The 21,894-nt window shown below is 41.4% G+C and overlaps 1 protein-coding gene across 1 annotated transcript in view; it reads left to right on the top strand.

Moving 5' to 3' along the window:
• LOC132393867 (versican core protein-like) overlaps positions 1–19,880 on the top strand; it is a 184,071-nt gene extending 164,191 nt beyond the window's left edge. Inside the window, exons 12-14 of the mRNA XM_059969260.1 lie at positions 10,027–10,171; positions 16,498–16,680; positions 17,690–19,880. Coding sequence (XP_059825243.1) covers positions 10,027–10,171; positions 16,498–16,680; positions 17,690–17,814 — 453 coding nt within the window. The 3' untranslated portion in view covers positions 17,815–19,880. The remainder of the gene's footprint in view (positions 1–10,026; positions 10,172–16,497; positions 16,681–17,689) is intronic.
• The last annotated feature ends 2,014 nt before the right edge of the window (positions 19,881–21,894 follow it).

Below are 21,894 nucleotides of genomic sequence, written 5' to 3'. Positions count from 1 at the left end.
AAGGTTAGCTTTATTTGTCACATGTACATCGAAAGATACAGTGAAACTTTCAGAATAAAATTTAACATCACTGGCATATGTTGAAAATTTGTCATTTTGAAGCAGCTGTATATTGAAATAAATAATAAGAAAAACTATAAATTACAATAAGATATATAGGGGCAGCATGGCAGTGTAGTGGTTAACACAACACTTTACAGTGCCGGCAGCTCAGGTTCAATTCCCTTCACACCCTGTGAAGAGTTTGTATGTTCATCATGCGACCAAATGGGTTTCCTCCCACCGTCAGGGTGTTAAGTCAATTAGTTAATTGGTTATTGTAAATTGTCCCTTGATTAGGCTAGGATTAAAGATAAATTGGGGGATGTTGGGCACTGTGGCTCAAAGGGTTGGAAGGGCCTACCCTACGCGGTATCCAAATAAATAAAAGTAAAAATAAATTAAGTAAGTAGGGTAAGTTGTTCCTGAAATGTTGAGAGTGGGCCTATAGGCTCTCAGTTAAGAAGGAGCTTCTTTCCTTTTTGGGGTCTTAAAGTAGCACAACCAATCCCTTGATGACTCAGCCTGCTCCACTGGTCAAACTCAGTATCCCGTCAGTTGTTTCTAATTATTCCTAGTTATTATTACAAATATAACCTTTAGACTTGTACCACTATGCTATCCTCCTCACCCCTAATGACACGCAAATCCTATAGCTGTTATAAGTCTTGGACCCTTAGCTCCCAGTGGGTCAAAGGCCATTGATGACCTCCCATCTCCATTGTCCAAATTCAATGGTGTGGTTGGAGTTCATCAAAGTCTCCGCAATCCATTGCATCTACTGTACAGTGGATCCAGCCTTTCCCGTTTCCATCTCTCATGACTCTGAGAGGTATGAGTTAATTGTACTGGAGTATTAACAGTGCACCGATATGAACATGTGACCCATACTGACCCTGTCAAATTATTTAGCCTGGCTTCATTTCAATGCTTGAATCATCATAGGAAATATCAATGCTCCCGAGGAAATCAGATCTGTTTTGATAGCTCTATAAACATTATGGTTGCAGACACTACTTGCCAATTCTTGCTCTGACATCTGAAATTAGAAGTTAAGTTTTAAAATTCATCTAACCATTTTGCCTAAAATTAACAGCTAGTTGTTTTCAAGGTTGGAATAAGGCAAATACAAGAAGTGAGTTTCTTTTCATTCTATTGTGACTCTATAAGTAGTGTGATCACTTGAGTCACAGGCGTGATGTTCTCCCAAGGGGTTAGTCCATTGACTTGGACAATGGAGAATGCCTGTGGGAGAGTTAAATGTGAGGAGGTTGATGCATAGGCAGCCACCACACAGTGCTTGACAGATGTGTGTCAGGATCCAGGAGCGCGGAATGTAAAACAACTGGGGACCCTTCAGTGCTCTGGCCTTCCTCTCCCTTCACTGTTGTGATTTGTCCACTATTGAGGTCTTGGTTGGACTGCTATTTGTCTGGAACCTCCCACTTGACCATACCACCATGGGTGACCCTACCAGAAGCAAAGCTGCAGCCAGCATCACTCTCAGGATCTGAGGAGCTCACAAACCCCTCCACCATGACGAGGTGATGATCCATGGAGAAGGATCTGTGGATAATGGGTGCTACTAATAAAGGTAGCACTTAATTGTCCACCCTGTTCACCCTCAGGTATCAGTGATGGGGCTAATAATCAGGCCTGTACTGTAATGTCCAGTGTTCTACGTTCTCTAGATGTCAACTGGCATCAATTCAATGCGGTAGAAGAGCTCTACTGTGTTGGAGGCATTTCCGCATTGCATTTGGATTTCCGCATTGTGTACGAAAGCTTTTAAAGATTAAAGATCTTAAAGATTCGCTTCATTTGTCACATTCTCTCAAATCTGCAGCTGCTGCCGCTAAGAGCAAGGTCAGCTGGCATTGACCTCTTGAAGTTGTGCACTATCCCGGCTTGGAAATACATTGCCAGCCGTCGACACCTAATTAAAACCCTGAAAGTCCATTCACGCTGCAGCTCACCGGAATACCTTCACAGTGTATGAGGGAGGCACTGCACAGACTCCTCAAGGGTAGTTAGAGTGTAATTGGGCGGCACAAACTCATTGGACTGGAAGGGGCTGTTAAAATAAAAGCAAATCTTTCTGTTAATACTGGTTTTGATGAAATTAGATTAGTTTTATTTCTCACCAGTACATCAAAAAGGTCCTTCACAGTGAACAGTAGGGCACTGAGGAGTGCGGTAGAACGAAGGGATCGGGGAATCCAGGTCCATAACTCATTGAAAGTGGCGTCAAGGGTAGATATGGTCGTAAGGAAAGCTTTGGCACATTGGTCTACATAAATCAAAGAATTGAGTACAGGAGATGGGATGTTAAGTTGTACAAGATGTTGATGAGGCCTAATTTGGAGTATTGTCTGCAATTTTGGTCACGGACATGGAATGTTTCATGAAGTGGACAAATAGGCAGGCATAGCTGGGACCCATATAAGCTCAAGGGAAACATGAGGGGGAACTGCTTCACTCAGAGGGTCATCAGAGTGTGGAACAAGCTGCCGGCACAAGTGGTGCATGCGAGTTAAATTTCAATATCTAAGTCAAGTTTGGATAGGTACATGGATGAAAGGGAGATAGACGGCTATGGTCCTGGGGCAAATTGATGAGAGTAGGCAATTTTAATGTTTCAGCATGGACTAGATGGGCCAAAAGGCCTGTTTCTGTGCTGTGTACTTTCCTAATGACTCTATGGCTCTAAAACATACAGTGAAATGTGTCCTTATGCTGGATTGTGCTGGCAAAAGATGGTAACTCCCATCATGCTTCTGGCTCTGATATAGTATGCCCACAACACATCTATCTTATCCTGTACGTCCTTTGGAATTTGAAAAGAAACCAGAGCACCCAAGGGAAACCCACACAGTCACAGGGAGAATGTATAGGCTCCTTACAGACAACGGCAGGTATTGAAGCCCCGTCTTACAGCTGGTGGTGTTACTAACAGTGCCATGTATATTTCTGCACTAAAGTGTAGAACAAGTACACCAATCACACCTACAAGTCTGTCTGTGATTTCCTGCAATTACTCTGCTCTGGAAAATGGATTTTGCACTAGCAAGTGATAATTGTTATAGGCCTGTAATAATTATCTCTTGTCTACATTTTTCCTTGTCTCAGTAAAACAGCCAACATAGTCAAAGAGCCCATATTCTCTCTTCTCCACTCTCCTATCGGACAGAGGATACAAAACCCTGAAAGCATCTACTACCAGGCTCAAAGACAGCTTCAATCCTACTGATATAAGACAAATGAACAATTAAGATAGTCTCTTGACCTTGCGATCTACATCGTTATGACCTTGCACCTTGTTGTCTATCTGCACTGCACTTTCCCTAAAACTATTCCCCTTTATTCAGCATTGCTCTACCTTGTTGAATGGTTGGATCGCAGGTTGGAGGTATATCTACCAAAGGAGGTGTAAAGCGCTCCTTCCCTCAGCTAGCCTGAAGGTCACCCTTGGGCAAGGTGTAGCACCTGCTTTGCACCCCCCCACCGCCCCCCCAGATCATGGTCATGAAAGCCATGGGGGCAGGAAATTGGATGGTGGTATGAGCAGCTGGTGCATATCACAAATCCTGGCTACGCGACCAGTGACAACAGGCCGACAATCTCTGATCATGGCTGGGGTAACCCATCTTGTAAAAACACTTCACAGCAGAAGGCAATGGCAAACCACTTCAGTAGAAACATTTACCAAGAACAGTCATGGTCATGACCGTGATAGTCTGTGTCATACGACATGGCTCTTAATGCTGATACTGATTTCAGTGAAGACAAGCTTTTCACTGTACTTCGGAGCACGTGACAATAATGAGCCAATTCAATAAGCCACCAATATGCTGTGTGTGCACAGTTTTCATTGCTGCCTACTGTAAGCGTAATCCTTTCAGAGGGTTTCTATGTCTGATTCACTGAAGCAACCACTGCCCCTAATATTGCTGACAACTGGTGATAAAGATTCACCACATTTGAGTAGAGGCGATAGCAAGCCTCAGCAGAGGCAAAGAAAACTATCTGTAGTTAATCACTTAATAATTCACTTCATTAGATAAGTATCATGAAGAAATATGCTAGAATTACAGTAGATTTGTTTTGTTAATTAGAGCACTGTACTGCACAACAGTGCACATAAAAATCTACAACTCTCTGAAGGAAAGTTGCTAAGTCAAGAGTCCAAAATTTTATCTATGTGAATGATTCAGACAGTATAATATTGCTAAATTTAAGCAACTTGGTGGGAACAGCCATTTTAATAAATTCATTTATCAGATTTGGCCCAATTTAGACAAGGCATTAAGGTCTGATTCAATGTCTTGGCACTTGAAACAGTCTCGTAACAGCCGCACAAAGCAGCTTTGCCAAAACCATTTCAAAACCCGCATTTGAAATACAATGGCAAAAAATCTCAATGTTCTCAGAAAAATCGTCCTCATTTTAAAGTTGGATTGACACACAATAAGTTATAGTTGTGCTCACAACAAACTTAAAAGGAAGTAAAAACAAGACAAAATCTGCAGATGTTGGAAATCTAAGCAACACTCACAAAATACTGGAGGAACTCGGCATGCCAGGCAGCATCTATGGAAAAGAGTACAACTGACATTTCGGGCCGAAAACCTTCAGTGGGACTGGAGAAGAAAAGCTGAGGAGTAGATCAGAAAGGAGGGGAGAGGGGAGAGAGAAACACCCAGGCAATAGGTGAAACTTGGAGGAGGAGGAGGAGGGATGAAGCAAAGAGCTGGGAAGTTGATTGGTGAAAGAGACAGAAGGCCATGGAAGGAAGAGAAAAGGGGAGGAGCAGTGCACCAGAGTGAGGCAAAGGGTGGGCAAAGAGATAAGAAGGAAAAGGGGATGGGAAATGGGAAAGGGGGGTATTACTGGATGTTGGGAAATTGATGTTCATGCCATCAGATTGGAGGCTACTCAAACAGAATATAAGATGTTGTTCCTCCAACCGAAATGTAGCCTTATCACAACAGTGGAAGAGGCCATGGATGGACATATCGGAATGGTAATGGCAAGTGGAATTACAATGGGTGGCCACTGGGAGATCCGGCTTGTTCTGGCGGAGGAGCATAGATGCTTGGTGAAGCAGCCTTCCAATCTATGTTGGGTCTCACCAATATACCGGAGGTCATGCCAGGAGCACCAAACACAGTATATGACTCCCAACAGACTCACAGATGAAGAGTCACCTCACTTGAACAGACTGTTTAGGGCCCTGAATGATAGTGAGGGAAGAGGTGCAGGGGTAAGTGAAGCACTTGTTCAACTTGCAAGGGTAAGTGCCAGGAAGGAGATTAGTGGAGAAGGACAAATGGAAAAGGGAGTCGCGTAGGGAGCAGAGAGTTGGGGGGGGGGGGTGTGGGAAGGAAAGATGTGTTTGGTGGTGGGATCCGGTTGGAGGTGGCGGTACTTTCAGAGAATTATTTTCTGGACACAGAAGCTAGTGGGGTGGTAGGTGAAGACAAAAGAAACCATCGACCTGGTAAGGTGGCTGGAGGTTGGGGGTGATAGGAGACGTGCGTGAAATGGAAGAGATGTGATTGTGGGCAGCATTGATGATGGAGGAAGGGAAGCAGTAAATCACTTGGCTTTGAGATTTATAGCTGAGATAGCTATAACAAAATTTCACTTATTTGTCATCTTAAGATATAGGAGCAGACTTGATGGGCCAAATGCCCCAATTTTGCTCCCATATCTTAGTCTTATATTTCAATGGTTCCATTTAATATCAGAGAATGTATACAGTATACAACCTGAAATTTTAGCTCATTGTAGACATCCATAAAAACAAATTAGAACCCCAGAGAGTGAATGGCAGTAAAACATTAGAAACCCAGAGCCCTTCTCTCCCCCTTCCCATGCATAAGCAGTAGCAATCATCAACCCCCTCCTCGCCCTCCCCTTATTTCAACAGGCAAACAATAGCAAAGCCCCCAAAGAGAGGCCAGGATCTGCAGTTCAACAGAACCTAATTATTCACCCAACAACTCTCTCCCTAACAAGGAACAGAGAGGGGTCACCACAGTGAGAGGGTCTTTTGGTCTTGATCTAACTCAAGAACATTGCTAATGGATAGGGTCACCCATCTTGTAGAGACACTGCACAGAATGTGGCAATGGTAAACATCTTTTGTAGAAAACTTTGCCTAGAACAATCATTGTCATGGATAGAGAAAAGAATAAGCAGATTAAAGACCCATGAAAGACCATGATCACCCATGTCATACGACAAGGCACTTCATGATGATGATAAATCTAACTATCTTTCAAAGGAGCAGAAGCTTTGCAGATATCAAGGTCAAAGTACATACAGTATACGTCACCATATACTACTCTGAGAAAGATAGCTAACTATACAGATAAATGCATACATACAAATTGAGAACACGAGTTACAGAGTCATTGAAGGTGAGTCTGGAGGCTGTGGAATCAGTTCAGTGTTAGGGTGAGTGATGTTATCCACAATGGTTCAGAAGCTTGAAGGTTGAAGGATAATAACTGTTCCAGACCCTGGTGGTGTGGGGCCTAGGGCTCCTGTACCTCTTACTTGATGGTGGTAGTGAGAGGAAAGCATGGCCTGGATGGTGGGGGTTCTTGATGACGGATGCTACTTTCTTGTGCTAACACACTAGGCAAATGTGCTTAATGGTAGTGAATACCTTTAAATAGCTTAAAGATTATCACAGCGGACTGAAAATTTGTCATTGAGTTATATTTTATTTTGTAATTGAGTTTGAGTTTTATTTTATTTATAAGACCATAAAACCATAAAATACAGGAGCACAATTAAGCCATTTGGCCCATCGAGTCTTCCACTATTTCCCACTCAGTGATATATATCTCACTGTGTATCTATAGATATACAATGCAGAACAGCCGATACCGACCCCAAAGAGCAATGGTCAATTATTATACTAACTGGTATGTCTTTGGACTGTGGGAAGAAACTGGAGCATCAGGCAAAACTTGTGTGCCAACGAGAAGGACATACAAACATCTTAGCCAGCATTGGAATTGAACTCCAAACTATAAAACCCTGAGCTGTATTAGCATTACATTTACCATTATGCCACTGTGGCGATTTGAAACTCACAGATAAATGAGCAAAGCAAAGATTGAAATGGTGGACACAATTTTCACTTCTTTTCTTTCTTGTGTTGATGGGTCACCAACATGCACTAAATGACGAAGGAACTGATTAGGTCAGCCAGCATCTATGGAAATTAATAAACAGTTGAAGTTTTTGGATCAAGGCCTTTCATTAGGACTGGAAAGGAAGGGGGAAGATGCCAGAATTAAAAGTTGGAGGGAAGGGAAGGAGGACAAGTTAGAAGGGAAACTGTTGGAGCTGTCTACTCTATCTGGTGCTCCCAATGCAGTGTTCCTCTACATTGGTAAGACCTAATGTAGGTCAGGGGACTGCTTTGTTGAGCTGCTCCACTCAATCCACAAAAAGCAGGATTTCCCAGTGGCCAACTATTTCAATTCCTATCCCCATTCCCAATCCAACATGTGGTTCCATGGCCTCCTCTTCTACCATGATGAAGCCACTCTTAGGTTAAAGGAGCAACACCTCGTATTTTGTCTAAGTAGCCTCCAAACCTGATGGCTTGAACCTCAATTTCTCCATCTTCCAGTATTAATCCCTCCGCCTTCCCTCTTCATTTCCCCATTACCTCCTCCTCACCCACCTATCACCTCCCACTCTTGCCTTCTCCTCTCCTATCAGATTCCTTCTCCAGCATTTTACCTTTTTCACCTGTCACCTCCCAGCTTCTTACTTCATCTCGCCTCCCCCCCCACCCACATGGCTTCACCTATCACCTTCTAGCTTGTCCACCTGCCCCTCCCCACACCATATCATTCTGGCATCCTCCCCCTTTGTTTTACGGCCCTAAAATGTCAACTGTTCATTCATTTCCATAGATGCTGCCCGACCTGATGAGTTCCTCTGGAATTTTGTGTATGTTGCTTTGGATTTACAGCATCTGCAGGATGTCTTACGTTTTTGATGGGTGACCTGACAACATCTTGCATTTTCTGTTGTTATGAATGCACCTATCTTATTTTGTTATCATAAACCCATGGAAGCTCGAATATAGATTAAATCAGAGCAATAATTTTGCTCTTTGCTGTGCCCCATGGATTGTTTTGCTGAGGTCCTTGGAGGTCAACTCCTGATTCTAATACACTCCCCTCTATTTTTTTGGATTATCAGTATTAATTACAAAATACATTTTCCCAAAATATCTAATACTCTAATTTCTAAGCCTCAACATTTGGAGCGTTTTGAAAATGGGTACTGATTTACCAATTTATGTCAGATTAAGAATATTTATTTGACAGCACAGAAAGATATTTTATGCGACCAAGTGAAACAGTGAAGTACTGCCAATGCAAGCAAGGCAGGTAGAATTCAGGCCAAAATATTCATTTGTAAATTGTTCCCTTTGGAACAAATTATCATTGTCCATTCTTTTCTCTGAAGAAGGGGAAAACTGACACTATCAATAAAGATCTTAAAAAATGAAATCAGTGTTATTTTAAAAATGTGAACATGAAATTTAATTTTCAAGATATCTTTCATTTGGTGAAATGATTTTCTCATGTGTTATTTCAAATGGTTGTGCATTTAGGAATAGTGGAACTAGTTCTTGACTATGGCACACATCCACTGCACTCCGATGAGGAGAAGCATTCCTAAAATGTGTGATCACTTAGCCGATTACCACATGTACCGCAACTATTTGTTAGGCGTTAAGTTCTTGCTGTACTGTGCTAAAGTATGGGACTTTAGGCATGGAGGAGAAATCCTGTAGTCCCAACCTCCTGGCTAGTGAAATATATTCTCAGTACCTAATAAAGTTATCACTGAATGACTGTCCATGCTCTCATGGCTGCAGTAGCCCATCCACTTCGAAGTTTGAAGTTTTGTGTGTTCGGAGATGCTCTTCTGTCGTAATGCTTAGATATTTGAGTTACTGTTGTCTTTCTGTCAGCATGAACTAGCCCGACCATTGCTGTTATGTTTTGTAACCTCAAACTAATTCAAGGAAGTCACAAGAGTCTGGGTATGCAGGTTTAACTTTAAGTTTATTTTTAAACAAGGCACCTACTTATTATGTGATAGCATGATGACATTTGCAGTTCATGTATTTGTAATTAAACCTGTAATAAATTATTAAAAGAACAGGAATGCTCAACCAATATTTATACAAGATTACTCAAATATAACTAAAAGTATTAAATACACAATTGTCCTCTGACCTCTCCCACTAACAAGGTGTTTTGCCCACAGAATGGCTGTACACCGGATGTTACCTGTTTCTTGCATGATTCTCAGTAAACTCTAGAGACTTCTGTATGAAAATCCCAGGAGATCAACACTTTCTGAGATTTATCATCTGGCACCAATAATCATTCCATGGTCAAAGTCACTTAGGTCACATTTTTCCTCCATTCTGATGTTTGGTCCGAACAACAACTGAACTTCTTGACCATGTCTACATGCTTTTGCTGCCACTTGATTGGCTGATTAGGTATTTGCATTAACGAGCAGGTGTACAGGGGTAAAGTGGCCACTGAGTGCAAAAGCTTTATTGCACAAGTGAACGAGGTGCATGGACTCTGAATATCTGCAGCAGAGATCTGTAGGACAATCAGACCCTGTAGAATAATTAAGGCCTTTTTTTATGCATTAAAATTATGTCATCTTCCAACACACCTACTATTCCAGTTCATTTCCACCATTCAGGGCAATAATTTGTTCTAATTAACATATAATTATATTCAAATTAAAATGTATGAACTGCTGGGATCAACCTCAGAGCAATCAAAATTCACTAAGAATATAATTATCTAATTGTAGATCTTGTCATGGCTGCTTTAGATTCAGTAGCATGAAGTTTTTTTTAAAAAATAGACAGCCTATGCAAATTTAGCGTAACTTGTCATTTGATTTCTTGCACAGCAATATGAAAACTGGCGGCCTCACCAGCCCGATAGTTTCTTTTCTTCAGGCGAAGACTGTGTGGTTATGATCTGGCATGAGGACGGCCAGTGGAATGATGTTCCATGTAATTACCACCTCACCTACACATGCAAAAAAGGCACAGGTAAGTTTCCTGTTTATTGTCTGCAGTGTGATGTATTCGGAATCAGGTTTATTGTCACTGAATTATGTCATGTCATTTGTTGTTTTGTGGCAGCAGTACAGTGCAATACATAAGAAAATTATTAGCGGTTACAATATGAAATAGTTTGATAAAAGAGCAATATAATGAGGCAGGGTTCATGGACAAATCAGAAATCTGATGGTTGAGGGTGTAACGGCTGTTCCTAAAATGTTGAGAGTGTGTCCCTCTTGTACCTTCTCCCTATGGTAGTGATGAGAAGAGGGCATGTCCTTGATGGATGAATTTTCTTATAGAGGGAGTTTTCTTCTTGAGGCAGCACCTTTTGGAAGATGCCCATGATGGAGTCGACAGACTCTTAAATCCTCTGCAGCCTTTTCCGTAGGGTGAATCATTCTCTTCCCCTCTTCCCCATAACCTTTGACACTCTTACTAATCAACAACCTGTCAACCTCTGCTTTAAATATGCCCAATGACTCTGCCTCCACAGCCATCTGTGGTAAAGAATTCCACAGATTCGCCACTCTCTGATGAAAGAAATTCCTCCTCATCTGTTCTGAAGCGACATCCTTGTATTCTGAGGCTGTGCCCTCTGGTCCTAGACTCCCCCACTATAGAAACCATCCTCTTCACATCCACTCTATCTAAGGCTTTCAATATTATACCTCCACACCCTCCACCCCCCATTCTAAACTCCAGCATGAAGTTTAAAATGCTCCTTATAAGTTGACTCTGTCATTCCTGGGATCATTCTTGTGATGCTCATCTCCAACGCCAGCACTTCCTTTCTTAGATAAGGGTCTCAAAACAGCTCACAATGCTCCAAGTGTGATCTGCCAATGTCTTATAAAGACTCAACATTGCATCCTTGCTTTTGTATTCTAGTCCCCTTGAAATGAATGCTAACATTACATTTGCCTTCCTCAGCACTGGCTCAACCTGCCAGTTAACCTTTAAGGAATACTACAAAGGACTCCCAAGACTATAGCTTTATTCTTTCTACCAAAGATCATGACCATACACTTCCCATCACTATATTTCATCTCCCACTTCTTTGCCCAATCTCCCAATTTCATAAGTCCTTCTGCAAACTGCTTCTTGAACACTACCTGCCTCTCCACCTTTCTTTGTATCATCTATCAACTTGGCAACAAAGCCATTGTTAGCCAAATCATTGGCATATTATGTGAAAAGAACTGGAGTCAACACCGATGACTGTGGAACACCACTGGACACCAGAAAAGGCCTCTTTATTTCCACTCTGCCTCCCGCAAGTCAGGCAATCTTCTAAACATGCTATTACTATTTCTGTAATACCATGGGCTCTTATCTTGTCTAGTAGCAGCATCAAAAGCCTTATGAAAGTATAAAGAGAGTGCCATGAATGAACTGCAAATCTATTTGTGTTGCTTATTGAATTGTTGGCAAAGTCATGGTCTGGGTATCATGGTTTACTGCTGTGCACTTTATAGCCCTGGATACGTTACAAAATGCATCTGTGTGTCTGTTCTACACATGTTGATTATAGGTAGGCATTTCCGGGTTAGTTGCTTGCCAGAGAGTGTTACAAATGATCCAGTGCTGTTGGCACTGGAATGAGTAAATATAAAAAAAAGTGTTGTTTTTGGATTCTTTCTTTCTTTGTATTTTCAATTATTTTGGCCTCTTTATTACAGACTACTTTCAGTGCTAGTCTTTCGTTTCTTAATAAATGCCAAGTGGTTACACCAGCTTTGTGAGGGAAGGGTATCAGAACAGGCAAAAGGATCAAGGATCTTCTCCGAGCAGGGGTTCTAAACCTTTTTTTGTGCCATGGGCCAACACCATTAAGCAAGGAGTCTGTGCACCCCAGGTTGAGTACCCAACTTAGAGCTTTCTTGACTGAATGCCATATCTTTCATGTCTGAGGCTCTATAAGGTATTGGTCGGACTGCATTTGGCGTATTATGAGCAATTTTGGTGTCCCTTATCTAAGAAAAGATGAGTTCGCATTATAGAGGGTCTAGAGGAGATTGATGAAAATTATTCCAAGAATGAAAGGGTTAGCATATGAGGAGCATTTGATCACTCTGGGCCTGCACTTACTGGAATATAGAAAAATGAGGGGGGGGGGGTCTCATTGAAATCTATCCAATTCTGATTGATAAGTGTGTCAAAGATTATGGGGAGAAGGCAGGACATGAAGAGGATGTTTCCTTTGGTAGGGGAGGCTAATACCAGACAGCACAGCCTCAACATAGAGGGATGTCCAGTTACTTTAGTTAGAATCTGAAATTCATTGCCACAGGCAGTTGTAGGGGTCAGGTCACTAGAGCATTTAAGGCAGAGGTTGATAGGTTCTTGATTAGTCACAGTGTGAAAGGTTATGGGGTGAAGATAGGAGAATGGGATTGAGAGGGCTATGGATCAGTCATGATGAAATGACGGAGCAGATTTGATGAGCTGGATAGCCTAATTCTGCACCTATGTCTTAAGGTCTGGCCATTCAAGGCTCATGTGACCTTAATGTGGAAGTGAACCCATGAACACTGCTCATTAGTTTTGCCCTTTTTGCTCTGGACTGCTGGTGCAAAACACCAAATTTCACGACTTAGGTCAAAAACAATAAACCTAACTCTGATGCAGATCCAGAAGAGAAACAGTCGGAATGAGATTGAAGATGTGGTGGGAGTGTGGAATGAGCTGCCAGATGAAGTGGTAAATGTGGGCTCACTTTTAACATTTAAGAAAAACTTGGACAGGTACATGGGTGAGAGGTGTATGGAGGGATATGGGCCAGGTGCAGATCAGTGGGACTAGGCAGAAAAATGATTCGGCACAGCCAAGAAGGGCCAAAAGGCCTGTTTCGGTGCTGTAATGTTCTATGGTTATATGGTTCTGTCAAGTCAGTGCTCAGAGAGTGCACAGAAGCTGAGCACGAACTGTGGAAGGAGTGTGCAATCTCACAAACTATCTAGCCACTCGTTCACCAGATACCTACCATCCCATCTAGAGTAGAAGTCTCCCCTAAAGCCAAAGTGAAAATCTGTTATACTTGAGCCCAGGGACTGTTTAAGAAAATAAGATGATCTAAAATTTCCTTTGTGACCTCTTCAGTTGTTAATTCTAGTTCATGTCTCAATGATTTCAAAGTCAGCCCACGAGCAGTATTAAAAACTTTGCTTTGGCTTTAATGGTTAAATTGTTATTTTTTTTAAACTTGTGTAAGAACTGATATAGATATTGTCTATACAAAGAGGGGACAACCAAGACAGAGGAGCAGAATTAAACCATTTGGCCCATCAAGTCTGCTGCACCATTCTATCAGCGGGTTTGTTTATCCCTCTGAATCCCATTCTCCTGTCTTCTTCCTATAACCTTACTAATCAATCAGAATCAGGTTAATATCACTGGCATATGTTGTGAAATTCATTGTTTTGCAGCAGCAGTATGTTGCACTACATAACAAACACTGAATTACAATAAGTAAATATATACATTTTTAAAAAGTTAAGAAAGTAGTGCAAAAAAACAGAAAGGTAGTGAGGTAGTGTTCTTGGGTTCAATATCTATTCATTGGGAGAGGGAAGAAGCTGTTCCTGAATCACTGAGTGTGTGCTTTCAGGCTCCTATACTCCTTCCTGATGGTAGCAATGAGAAGAGGATGTGTCCTAGGTACTGGGGTTAATTAATGAACTTTTTGAGGCATTGCTCCTTGAAGATGTCCTGGATGCTATGGAGGCTAGTACCCATGATGGAGCTGAGTTTACAACTTTCTGCTGTTTATTTCGATCCTGAAGTTGGGTGCAAGGTTATTGCTTAGACACCACACAACTAGCTGATCCATCTTGCCCCTTTATGCTTTCTTGTCAGCATCTGAAATTCTGCCAACAATTGCTGTGTCATCAGCAAATTTCAGATGGCGCTTTGGCTTTGCCTCACCACATGGTCATGGGGGTAGAGAGAGTAGAGTAGTGGGCTAACCACACATACGTATTTGAGGTGCACCGGTGTTGATTGTCAGTGAGGTGAAAGACATTGTTTTCGATTTTGCACTGACTTTGATCTTCCAGTGAGGAAGTCGAGAATCCAGGTGCAGAGGGAGGTACAGAGTCCCAGGTTTTGGAGCTTTTCAATCAGAACTGTAGGAATGATTGTGTTAAACACTGAGCTGTACTCAAACAGAATCCTGTCATAAATATTGTTCAGGTGATCCATGACCACATAAAGAGCCAATGAGATTGCATCTGCTGTATAAGAATCTATCAACCGCCTCTTTAAATATGCCCAGTGACTTGGCCTTCGGAGACGTCGGTGCCAATGAATTCCACAAATTCACCACCATCTAGCTAAAGAGGTTACTCTTCATCTCTGTTCTAAAGGGACCATCTTATATTCTGAGCTATGCACTTTGGTCCTCGACTCTGCCATTATTGGAAGCATCTTCTCCGGTTTAGACAATTGCCATCTCTTTATATAGTCGAACAAGTGAAATGACAAACATAGAAACTTGGACCAAGAGTAGGCCATTCTGCCCCTCAGACCTGTACCATCACTGGAAATTCCAACGCTGTGCTTCCATTCACAAAATTCATTAGGGTGCCATGGTAGAGTGTGTACATGAGGTAAGTCCAGAGGGGGTGATACAGAGCAGAGAGAGTGGTGAGTGCTCAGAATGTTCTGCCAGAGATGGTGATAGAGGCAGATACGTTAGGGGCATTGAAGAAACTCTGAAGTAGGTACATGGAATGAAGAAAAATGAAGGGTTATGTGGGAGGGAAGGGTTAAATTGACCTTAGAGTAGGTTAAAAGTTCGGCACAACATCGCATGCTGAAGGGCCTGTACTGTAGTGCTGCTTGTTGTGTGCAACTCTTCACTCACACTTTTCTGGAATATTTAAAAAGGTGAGAGACAAAATCAGAAATATAACCACCTATTAAGTTGAAAAGACTATTAGATTTATGTAATGTTTTTGACTCGTTCTCCCACTAAATATGAAAAATGTTTCAGCATTTGAGTTTAACAAGCAAGCTAAGATAAAGACTGTGGACCAAACTTTTGGGGATATGGAAAATTATTTTCCAGAGAACAGTATTCATAAAGGCAACCTGTCAATGAAGGGTAGCTGGTGAAGAGGTGCCTCTACTAATAGAGGAACAAGGCGCTCCTTCCCTTTGCTATCCTGCGGGTCACTCTTGGGCAAGGTGTGGCATACTCTTAGCTCCCTGATCAGGGTCATGTGAAGCCATGGGAGCAGGTGGTGGATGGTCCTCTGAGCAGCCGGTGCAGATCACAAGTCCTGGTTGTGCAACCACTGATACTAGGTAGACAATATCTGAAAAGTTTTGATAATGACTGGGGTCACCTGTCTTTTAAAGACACTGCCCAGATGAAAGCAATAGTGAACTACTTATGTAAAAAAAAATTGCCAAAAAATAATCATGGTAATGTGAAGACCATGATCACCCATGTCATACAACATGGCACATAACGAACAAACAATCTCTCAAAGAGAACTAAAGTGAAAGGTAAAAATTTTGAAAGCTGTATTATATGAGGAGTGTAGTTATTGAGTTATTCCTTTGAACTGTGTGGCTTCACCACCCACCCTCCTCTGTGGGAACATTATTTATGTCAAGAAACACAAGAGATTCTGCAGATGCTAGAAATCCAGAGCAGTACCCACAAAATGCTGGAGGAACTGAGTATGTGAGGCAGCATCTATGGAGAAGAATGAACAATCAAGGTTTAAGGCCAAGACCCTTCATCAGATCTGAAAAGGAAGGGGGAAGAGGCCAGAATCAGGTGGCGGAGGGAAAGTAGTCCAAGATGGCAGGTGAGGGGCAAGGTGGGGGGTCCTGAGGGAGGATGAGGTGATAAACTGGGATATGATGGGTGGAAGCAGTAAAGGGCTGAAGGAGGAAAAATCTGATAGGAGAGGACAGTGAACCATGGGAGAAAGGGCAGGAGGAGGGTCACCAGAGGGAGGTGTTGATCAGGTGATGAGCAAGAGAAGGGACAGAGGGTAACCAGAATAGGGAATGGAAAGATTGGGGAGATTTACATCTAATATCAGCTTGCCTTTCACTTTGTAGTGGAAAGTATAGCCACGTGAAGTAGATGAGTGAGTTTTAAGCTTTCAGTGCTATCTAATTACCTCGCACCAGGATTGGGCAGAACATGATTTGGGTGAATATATGACCATTCTTATTTTCATCCTTGAAGGAGACCAACATTACTGTGCCCAATACGAATGAGGAATATTTGATGTATTTAACACATGAATTCATCCTCAATGTTAACATGCAAACGTATTCTTTTTGTTCAGTTGCTTGTGGCCAACCACCGGTGGTGAAAAATGCTAGAACATTTGGGAAATTGAAGCCTCGATATGAAATAAACTCAATGGTCCGATACCACTGCAGTCGTGGCTTCATCCAGCGGCATTTTCCAATCATTAAGTGTCGGACCAATGGATACTGGGATAAGCCAAAAGTTGCCTGTTTAACACGTAAGTTTGGCCAGTATCTTCTGATATTGGATGGTATATGGGTGGGGGGAGGGTGGTAAAAGGAACAAAAAGACATTCTGTAAACTTTACATAAAATGTTTAAAAAAATATTTCTGAAGGATCAACTTTATTCACTATCTATACTTACACGTATTAGGAAATTCCTGTGATGTATTGATCTACCCTTAATCTTATTAATTATATTACTTATTCAAGTGGAGAGGGCAAGGTAATTTAATGCCCATCCCTGGCCGTCCTTAAAAAGAGGATCATCAGTAGATTTTTTGAGGCTACAGTTCCTTCCAAGGTACTTTAGGTACAGTTAAGAGTTGCTAGCAATTGTCATTGAATGGATCAAGTTATCTGACCAATTGCACAGAACCACAAGACTTTATACCAGCACCCCAGCTGCTCTGTAAACCCAGTACCAGAATTGCATGCGTGATCGATACTACACAGCACCCCGCAAACTTCTCCAATAAGGTGTCTGGATATTTGGTTTCTAATTATTGTAAACACAGCTGTTGAGGTATCAGATTCATTTATGTACATTGAAATATACAGTATGTCATTTCTGCTAATAATCAGCACCAGTATAGCATGCTCACAATATTCAGTAGAACAACCCCTTTTCTCAACTTCCTCTCACACACCCACTCACACATACAGGGCAGGCCTCCAACTGCAGGACAGACAGACAACCACTGGGCCTCCAGTCCTTGGCCCAGACTCTCAGACCTCTGACCTCCAGATACACCAAGCCAGGGGCTTTTACCTTTGGGCTCTGCCTAAGGATTCGCTGACGGCTGTCTTTGATCTCTAGACTCGCTAATCTTTAAACCTTGACCTCAAGACTTGCTGACCCCTGTCTTTGACCTCTGGACCTCTGGATATCAACTCCAGGACTCAATCAACCTCAAAATCCACAGTAGGGTGTACTGAATATGTTGGGGTTTTCTGCCTTAGAGAACAAATAGTAATTATAATTTATTTCTCTCTTTCTCTATAGCTTCCATATATCAGCAAAATGCCCCCAAGTACATCCAAGGATTATATCGAAAAGGAACAAAAAGTTCATATGGCCATGTCCGACACCAGCATTCCTGGATAAACAAATTATATTCGAGGCACTGACTACACCACTGAATGGTGGGAAAACTGTTCCTTGCAATTCGAGCCAAACCTGTTCCAAACAGTGCCTAGAGTAACACATTGGAGGGAGGGGTGGGGTGGGAGGTAAGAGATTGAGCAGGGTGGGGGATGATTTGATTTGATGAAAGAAAACATTTGGGAGAGATCAAACAGCAGTTTCTTCAAATGTGATTATTAACAAAAGAGGACTGCAAAACTCTTCAAGGTGATATTAATGAGTTAAATTAAAATGAAATTGTAGTTCTGTTGCTTGTTCGTGCATTCCATGGTACAAATATTACTGCAGACGTTGCATAAGTTGACAATTCTCATGCCATTCAGTAATGCTTTACAAATAATGGGTAAACGTATTTATATGTGGACAAAACTGTTCTTAATCTGTTTAGAGCATATAGAACATTTTTGCACCTTTTATCCATCATCAGCTTTCCTTCTTTTCCCTCCTTTCAGTAGTTACAGCCATATCAGCAATCGTGATTTAACATTAAACTCACCCTTTTCACTTCTTCAAGCTAAGTTTTCAGATAGCCGAATGAATGAACTTTTTTAAAATTTCAAAACTTATTACATCATCTAGTGGAGCATTTAATCTACCTTCCGGCAACATTTACAGTATTGCAAGCACCCTCATGAAGGGTTGGAGAAAGTGTTTATGCCATTATTTAAGAGGTTGCCCAAGGAGCATTTCGGCTGTTGTTCCCAAATATACAATTCTGATCTCTACAATAAGCAATGTAAAGTCTACAGATAATGGAAAAGGCTAACGGTGCATAAACATGAGAGAAAACCATTTTTGTAGAACTTGGATGAGTAATTGTCTGATTTACAAGTGTTCAACAACTCCCTTCCTCAACCAGTCTTTCACTCCTACAGCTGCAAGACCCCTGTGTAGTGTATTTCTAAGGATGCCGGGTGGGATCAAGCCCAGAGACTGCATTGTGAAGCTGCTTTTTAACTCACATGGACACAAGCAATCAAAATAGCAAATGCAAAAAGGACGCTACGTTACCTTTGCAAAAACCAGTTGGTTCTTTGAGGTCAAAGTGCTAATATATTAACTTTCTCAGATATGGCAGCTTTTTTGCGGCCCTCACTAATCACACTACGATACGGAGCTGCCTTTTTCTAAGGGTGAATTATAAACCTCCAGTTTTTTTGTAAAAAAAAACCCAAAAAAATAAATTAATTTTTGTATATATCACCATCCTAGTTCATTTTTTAAATGAATGTTTGTCAGAATGTGACAGTTGTATAGTGCGTGACAATGACGTATGGCCATTTCGTTTAATTGATGGGTTTTTATTAATTTGCCTTAGAAGGACTGGATAGAAAAAAAAACAAGCTATATTTTTGTAACATTTCTGCTGTTAACCCTTGGGTATCTGTATAAAGCAACACACGCGTTTAAAATTAGCACAATGGAAACAGATTAAAATATTTCATTTTGAATTGAATTTCAAGGGAATGATTTTTATATTTTGAAAATTTTCATTCGATGTCTATGGGAATGGGTGGAGATTTTCTCACTGAAGGGGGAGTCAAATCTCACTGATTTATTTAAATTCACCTGTGGAAAGGTTTGAATAGAAAAATTATTTCTAAATCCAAGGGTTAATGTGGTCAGAGCAAAAAGAATGTCCAGTAATTAAACCTGATCTGGCCAGCAGCAGATTTTTTTTTTGAAATGTTTTGCAGTAGATTCATTTTTAAAAGGAAAATAACCCGGTTGCTTCACCCAATTGTCTTCATTTTTTTTTCTTTTTATGAACAGCAATAGAAATGACTCTGTATGAAATTCTCCCTTTGCAATGCACACAGAGCAATACTGTATTTATATTTTAAATTGTATAGTGTATAATGTGAATGTTTGGAATTTTGTGACTGAAATGCTGATAAACTTTTGTTACTTTTTTTACATGTGTTTCACCAAAGAAACAAAAAAAAAACAAACTTGGCCATTCTGTTTCTACTTTCCTGCATTAGACCTACTGATAGAACTGACTTGAAACACATTATTAAAGAAAATAATGAATCCTCTGGTAAAACTGCTGTTTGGAGATATGCTGAGAGTCATTTCTTTACTTTGCATACTTTAAGGGATGCTGGACTTCTAGAGTGATCTTGCGTGAATTTAAAATTATTTTCCAGGTTGCTGCTCTTTGTATTCTGGGAGAAAAATAATAAGGGGCAGAACATTAACAAAAAATGTCTTTTTTTCCTCCCTTCCCTCTCCCTCTTCCATTCCCACTCAGGCTTCCCTCTTGTCTCTTATCTTCACATCATCTCCTCTCGGTTTCCCTCCTCCTTCCCTTTCTCCCAGGTCCACTCTCCCATCAAATTCCTTCTTCTTCAGCCCTTTTCCTTTTCCACCTATCACCTCCCAGCTTCTCCCTCTCCCCTGACTTCACCTACCATTTGACATCTTGTACTCCTTCCTCTTCCCCCACTTCACTCTGGGTTTTACTCCCTTTCTTTCGGGTCCCAATGAAGGGAAGCCTGACCCCTCACCATCGATGGATATTGCAGCTCAGCGCCATCTTGACAAAGCTGGCATGCCCTAGCCATCTTGACAAAGTCCTATCCTGCTTAACATTTCTCAATGACACAGTCCATCAAGTCCTGGCACGATCTTGTCCATCTTTTCTGCACTGTTTCCATTTAATTACATCTTTCCTATAGCTGGGCAGCCAAAATTGATCAATACTGAAGTGTGGCCTCACCAATGTTCTGTACAACTGCACCATGATCACATAAGTTTTACACTCTAAGCCCTGACTTACCTTCATCATCCTATATGGTTAAAAGGAAACAGATTATGCAGGTCAATACTTACTGCAAGTTACAAGCTGGGTACAAAACAGAAAAAAGTTATTGCTTAAATCTATTTTGTAAACCATACATATATAAGTAGTGTATGGCCATCTTACTAAACATATAGCAAAATGTTAGCATGGTTCCACTACAGAGACTCTTCTGGGGTGGTTGGCAAAGGTCTTATGCTGAAGAAAACCATTTGTCCAACAGGTCCATGCTAAGTTCCAGCAGAAACCTCATTAGTCCCATTTCCTTTTTTGTCTATCCCTTTCACCAACCTTAATACCACTTGCCTACTCTAATAGAAAATTTATCTCAGTTATTTACTGGAATCCAGGAGATCTGCTAGAGGGATACAAATCATGAGGGGCATAGACTGGGTAAAACACAATATTTTCCCAGGGAGGGCATTTTAAAACAAGGAGGCATTGAAAGATCTGGGTACTGTGGACATGGAAAGGATAATTCCGATAGAGCTATCCGTCTAGGACCAGCCAGCACAGCCTTGATATAGAAGGGCATCCCTTTAGAACAACGACGAGAAGGAATTTCTCTAGCCAGGTGGGGTTGAATCTATGGAATTAATTTGCACGGACTGTTGAGGAGGCCAAATCATTGGGTATACTTAAAGCAGAGGGTGATAGGTTCTTGACTATAGACAATAGGTGCAGAAGTAGACCATTCGGCCCCTCGAGTCTGCACCGCCGTTCTGAGATCATGGCTGATCATTCACTATCAATACCCAGTCCCTGCCTTGTTCCCATATCCCTTGATTCCCCTATCCATCAGATATCTATCTAGCTCCTTCTAGTAAGGCTGTCAAAGGTTACAGGGAGAAGGAAGGAGAATGGGATTGAGAGGGAAAATAAATCAGCTGCAGTTGAATGGGTAGAATGCATTCAATAAGCCAAATGATCTAATTCTACTCCTATGTCTTATGGTCAGAGGTGAGAGCTTCAAAGGGACTTCAGGGCAGCTTCTTCATGCAAATGGTATTTGAAATGAACTGCCAGAAACAGCAGTTCAGGCAGACACGCTAGCAGCATTTTAATGCTATCTAGATAAAAACATGGATAGGAGAGGTTTAGAGGCTTTGGGCCAAATGCAGGCAGATGAAACTAATGGTCTCTCAAGACAGCATCCTTTATTGAGGACTCCCATCACACAGCCCTCTTCTCATTACTACCATCAAGGAAGTAACAGGAGTCTGAAGACACACACACACTAACCATTCCCTTCCCCATCAGT

This window comes from Hypanus sabinus, chromosome 5 (genome assembly GCF_030144855.1).
Source record: "Hypanus sabinus isolate sHypSab1 chromosome 5, sHypSab1.hap1, whole genome shotgun sequence".
In the NCBI taxonomy this organism is placed as follows: Eukaryota; Metazoa; Chordata; class Chondrichthyes; order Myliobatiformes; family Dasyatidae; genus Hypanus; species Hypanus sabinus.
This window is presented reverse-complemented; position numbering and strand designations above follow the sequence as displayed.